Here is a 5,961-nt window from a genome sequence, read left to right on the forward strand (position 1 = left end):
CCATTACACCCCCCACCACCAGCCTGAACCAGTGATATCCCATCCCCCACACCATTACACCCCCCCACCACCAGCCTGAACCGGTGATATCCCATCCCCCACACCATTACACCCCCACCACCAGCCTGAACCAGTGATATCCCATCCCCCACACCATTACACCACCACCACCAGCCTGAACCGGTGATACCCCATCCCCCACACCATTACACCCCCACCACCAGCCTGAACCAGTGATATCCCATCCCCCACACCATTACACCCCCACCACCAGCCTGAACTGGTGATACCCCATCCCCCACACCATTACACCCCCACCACCAGCCTGAACCGGTGATATCCCATCCCCCACACCATTACACCCCCACCACCAGCCTGAACCGGTGATACCCCATCCCCCACACCATTACACCCCCACCACCAGCCTGAACCAGTGATACCCCATCCCCCACACCATTACACCCGCACCACCAGCCTGAACCGGTGATATCCCATCCCCCGCACCATTACACCCCCACCACCAGCCTGAACCGGTGATACCCCATCCCCCACACCATTACACCCCCACCACCAGCCTGAACCGGTGATATCCCATCCCCCACACCATTACACCCCCACCACCAGCCTGAACCGGTGATACCCCATCCCCCACACCATTACACCCCCACCACCAGCCTGAACCGGTGATATCCCATCCCCCACACCATTACACTCCCACCACCAGCCTGAACCGGTGATATCCCATCCCCCACACCATTACACCCCCACCACCAGCCTGAACCGGTGATATCCCATCCCCCACACCATTACACCCCCACCACCAGCCTGAACCGGTGATACCCCATCCCCCACACCATTACATCGCCACCACCAGCCTGAACCGGTGATATCCCATCCCCCACACCATTACACCCCCACCACCAGCCTGAACCGGTGATATCCCATCCCCCACACCATTACACCCCCACCACCAGCCTGAACCGGTGATATCCCATCCCCCACACCATTACACCCCCACCACCAGCCTGAACCGGTGATATCCCATCCCCCACACCATTACACCCGCACCACCAGCCTGAACCGGTGATATCCCATCCCCCACACCATTACACCCCCACCACCAGCCTGAACCGGTGATATCCCATCCCCCACACCATTACACCCGCACCACCAGCCTGAACCGGTGATATCCCATCCCCCACACCATTACACCCCCACCACCAGCCTGAACCGGTGATACCCCATCCCCCACACCATTACAACCCCACCACCAGCCTGAACCGGTGATACCCCATCCCCCACACCATTACACCCCCACCACCAGCCTGAACCGGTGATACCCCATCCCCCACACCATTACAACCCCACCACCAGCCTGAAACGGTGATACCCCATCCCCCACACCATTACACCCCCACCACCAGCCTGAACCGGTGATACCCCATCCCCCACACCATTACAACCCCACCACCAGCCTGAACCGGTGATACCCCATCCCCCGCACCATTACACCCCCACCACCAGCCTGAACCGGTGATACCCCATCCCCCGCACCATTACACCCCCACCACCAGCCTGAACCGGTGATACCCCATCCCCCACACCATTACACCCCCACCACCAGCCTGAACCGGTGATATCCCATCCCCCCCACCATTACACCCCCACCACCAGCCTGAACCAGTGATACCCCATCCCCCACACCATTACACCCCCACCACCAGCCTGAACCCGTAATATCCCATCCCCCACACCATTACACCCCCACCACCAGCCTGAACCAGTGATACGAGGCAGGATGGATCTATGCGCCAAATTCTGACCCCACCATCTGAATGTCGGAGGTGAAATCCAGACTCATCAGACCAGGCAACCTTTTTCCAATCTTCTATTGTCCAATGTTTGTGATCCTGTGCCAATTGTAGCCTCAGTTTCCTGTTTTTTTTTTTTAGCTGACAGGAGTGGCACCCAGTGTGGTCTTCTGCTGCTGTAGCCCATCTGCTTCCTGGTTGGATGTGTTGTGTGTTCTGCATACCTTGGGTGTAATGAGGGGTTATTGGTGTTACTGTTGCCTTTCTATCACCTGGAACCAGTCTGCCCCATTCTCCTCTGACCTCAACCAGGCATTTTCCTCCACACAACTGCCGCTCACTGGATATTTTCCTCTTTTTTTCACCATTCTCTGTATATTATATAGGGGCAGTGATTGTATGATATCTATCTATATCTCAACATTGTATATAATCTGTACATGGAGATAGGGGACAATATATGAATTTTTTTGTTTATATATATCATAAAAGTTTATATATTGTCCCCCATCTCCATGTACAGATTATATACAATGTTGAGAACTCTGTTGGCAGCACATTATCTCCGCACACTGCGCCCCTGGCGGTAGGACGAGGTACTACACACAGTAGAATGATTGACACTCCTTGCAGCCAATCACCTCGGAGCTCGGACTCATCTTGTCAGACGTCCGTCCAATCAGAGGCCACAGCAGCCAGTGCAGTGGGCGGGGAAAGCGTTTTCAAATTGTAATGTGTAGCGGAGCCCGGGCCGGTACTCACCATTACTCCGCAATATCTTAATGACCATCCCGGTCACCATCCTGTTGGCGATCAGCTGCTCCATCCTCAGCCTGACACGGCGCCGCACACCGGGAGAGAGGAGATCCGCCCGCACAGCACGTCTCTGTACACACCGAGGAAGAGGAGGACGAAGCGTTCCGTGTCTTCTGCCTGTCCCCAATCCGTACCGATAACAGCGATCTCCGCTCCGCACCTCCGGCCCCGATCACCCGCCGCCACTTTTTAAACAAAGCCCGCCTCTCGGCTACGTCATGACGTAACATGGCACGCACAAATCCATCTCAGTCACACTGCGCATGCCCCGCCCATCTTCGTTCACAAGAGGCCGAGCTGTTCTTCATATATGTCTCCCTCACGGGAGCCATTTTACCTGAGTCCGCCGCGTACTGACATTGGGATCTGTCTTTGACAAAATGGCTGCAGCCTCTACAACACCGGGCGAGTCTGCGGTGAGATAAACACAGACCGGTGTTCTATCAGGTTCGGCGACCCGTCAGATTTCGCAGCAGAAGTGATAGCCATCTTGGTACACCCCACACTCGGCCACACTAACCCTACAGTCTGAAGTCGCCAAGCGGACATCTTTTTACACCCACCATAGTCTTGCATTTCATACTTATTTTTTTCTACTAAACTGAGCTTATATCGTGAAATATAGGATTTAGAAGGCCGTGACACTTTTTAGATGTTGAATTGTAAAAGCAGCGGTCTTCTGTCAGATTAGAAAACTTGTGACATCAGCAGGTGTTCCGTCACATTAGGCGACCCGTCAGAATTGGTAACAGAAGTGATGTTCCATCGTCGCCATCTTGCTACACCCCGCACTCCTCCACAGTAAGGATACAACAAGTAGGGGGTGTATCGTCACATATGGGAACCCATCACATTTGGCTACCCGCTCGAGTGTGCGCATGCGCTTCGCCGCCATATGCATTCCAACATTTATTATGACAAAACAGTATGTGGCTCCACCCCTAAATAGGGTTGGCACTTTTTCTTCAAGCCAAACCCCAACACTTTAGTGGCGCACAGCAACATTTTTTTTTTTTTTTTTTTAGCATACACTATATGATTGTAATAGACCTGGGACACCTTTGGGCACTCCAAAGAGAACAGTAATGTGGCCTGCATAGTGTCCCCTCACCCTCCTGTCAGGCCCTGTTCTAAACCACATTCCTCTCTGAATATTGTGTCCGGGTTTCAGGAGGACTGAAACCCGGACACAAGATTCAGAACCCGACCTGTGAATCCCGGACAGGTGGCGACCCTGCCCCTAAGTCCCGGTTTAAGCCCCCTGCCACGTCACATTCGGTGACCCATCACATTTTGCTAGCCGCTGGAGTGCGCACGCACGACGCCGCCATATGCGTTCCAACAGAGGGCCCCTCGCGGACTCGCTTTGCTCGCCACGCTTCACTCGGCATAAATATAATCAAGCTCTATGTCCACTTGGATGGTGGGGGTGGGGCTTGGACTCAGGGGTGGAAAGCATATGGCGGCAGCGCGCATGCGCAGTCCAGCAGGTAGCCAACTGTGATGGGTCGCCATATGTGACAAAATCCCCCCACCATATAATTATGCCGAGCGAAGCGCGGCGAGGGGCCCTGTTACAAAGTGGTGTCTTACAATCAACAATTATACAAAAGAAGAGCTCGTCTGTAACGTCACTTCTGTGACAATAATACATTTTATTTATAGGTGCCATTCAGAACACCCAAGGTCACCTTACAAAGGTAAGATAAAACAGATCCCATATATGGAAGTTCACATTTAAGCACATTTAAAAAAATCCATTTCTTTTTAGAAAGTTGAGAAAGGTTAAAACTTTCAATTTTTTAAGATTTTCCTCCACTTCCTGTCTTTTTAGGCACAACAGGAAGTGACAATAAATCCAGTTATCACCAGAACAGGTGTCCCCGTTGGAGAATTTTCCCTCTATTCCTGTTCTGGTGACAACCATAAAATCTTAGCTTTCCCATCACTTCCTGTCTTGGTGACACCAGCTTGACTCCCCCCAGCAAGGACACAGACAGCAATAAGAAACTGACAGGGGTCCGGTCCTACCACCTGCTACCTCAAAGAGATGTTTTGGTGGAGATACAATTTAACAAATCCCCTCCAGAGAGATGTCAAGACTGCCATTGCTTTCCTTCTTTAGGAAATGTTCGATGCCTGGCAATCTTTGGATTCAACTCCCACCAGGGTGTAACAAGATGTCCGCTTTCCCGCTTCTCAGTGTATCCTTACTATGGAGGAGTGCAGGGTGTAGCAAGATGGCAGCGACAGAACGTCACTTCCGTTACACATTCTGACACGCCGCCTAATCTGACGAAAAACGGGGAATGGTTGGCTATTGCTGTCTGTGTCCCCACAGGAAAGATTCCCCCCCCCCCCCCACTTCCTGTCTCGAAAAAGATACACATAAAAATAACCTTACAGAGGTCCTAACCTTTTCCTAATCTGTCCACAACATGTGATAAAAGGAATGAATCCAATAACCCCCAAAATCCCCATCCATCTCTTATTCTGATTCTGCTGTTGTCTTGTTGAGTATTAGTGTCAGGAAGCTGGTTGTTAGGTAATTTGGACCGGGTATAATCCCCAATCCTCATTTAATTTAATAGGTACGATGCCCAGCGGGTGTGGAGAGGCGACTTGTACATCTTGCTGCATGTATGCGTTCCTTGATCATCCGATGGAAGGGTGAATACTGCTGTGCAAAATGTAAGCGCATTGTTTCCCTGGAAGCCCAGGTTCTCAGTGCTGACAGTTGCTTCCCCAGATTCAGAAGTCGCTCCATACTAAAGGAGAGCCGGGAACGTACACGGCAGGGGCAGCACAGAGGTGGGTGGAGACAAAGCAGTGCAGGCACAGAGGTGGGTGGAGACAAAGAGGTGCAGGCACAGAAAGGGGTGGAGACAAAGAGGTGCAGGCACAGAGGGGGTGGAGACAAAGAGGTGCAGGCACAGAGGTGGGTGGAGACAAAGCAGTGCAGGCACAGAGGTGGGTGGAGACAAAGAGGTGCATGCACAGAAAGGGGTGGAGACAAAGAGGTGCAGGCACAGAGGGGGTGGAGACAAAGAGGTGCAGGCACAGAGGGGGGTGGAGACAAAGAGGTGCAGGCACAGAGGTGTATGGAGACAAAGAGGTGCAGGCACAGAGGGGGGTGGAGACAAAGAGGTGCAGGCACAGAGGGGGGTGGAGACAAAGAGGTGCAGGCACAGAGGGGGGTGGAGACAAAGAGGTGCAGGCACAGAGGGGGTTGGAGACAAAGAGGTGCAGGCACAGAGGGGGTGGAGACAAAGAGGTGCAGGCACAGAGGGGGTTGGAGACAAAGAGGTGCAGGCACAGAGGGGGTGGAGACAAA

General features: G+C 52.8%; 1 protein-coding gene across 1 annotated transcript in view; it reads right to left on the minus strand.

Annotated features, from left to right (window-relative positions):
- Positions 1–2,835, minus strand: part of KIF2C (kinesin family member 2C) — a 31,747-nt gene extending 28,912 nt beyond the window's left edge. Inside the window, 1 exon segment of the mRNA XM_077450761.1 lies at positions 2,574–2,835. Within this exon segment, the coding sequence (XP_077306887.1) occupies positions 2,574–2,637 (64 nt within the window). The 5' untranslated portion in view covers positions 2,638–2,835.
- Between the last annotated feature and the right edge of the window lie 3,126 nt (positions 2,836–5,961).

Source organism: Lithobates pipiens, unplaced genomic scaffold, assembly GCF_037356315.1.
Source record: "Lithobates pipiens isolate NorthernLeopardFrog02 unplaced genomic scaffold, aLitPip1_a1.2 Scaffold_23, whole genome shotgun sequence".
NCBI lineage: Eukaryota > Metazoa > Chordata > Amphibia > Anura > Ranidae > Lithobates > Lithobates pipiens.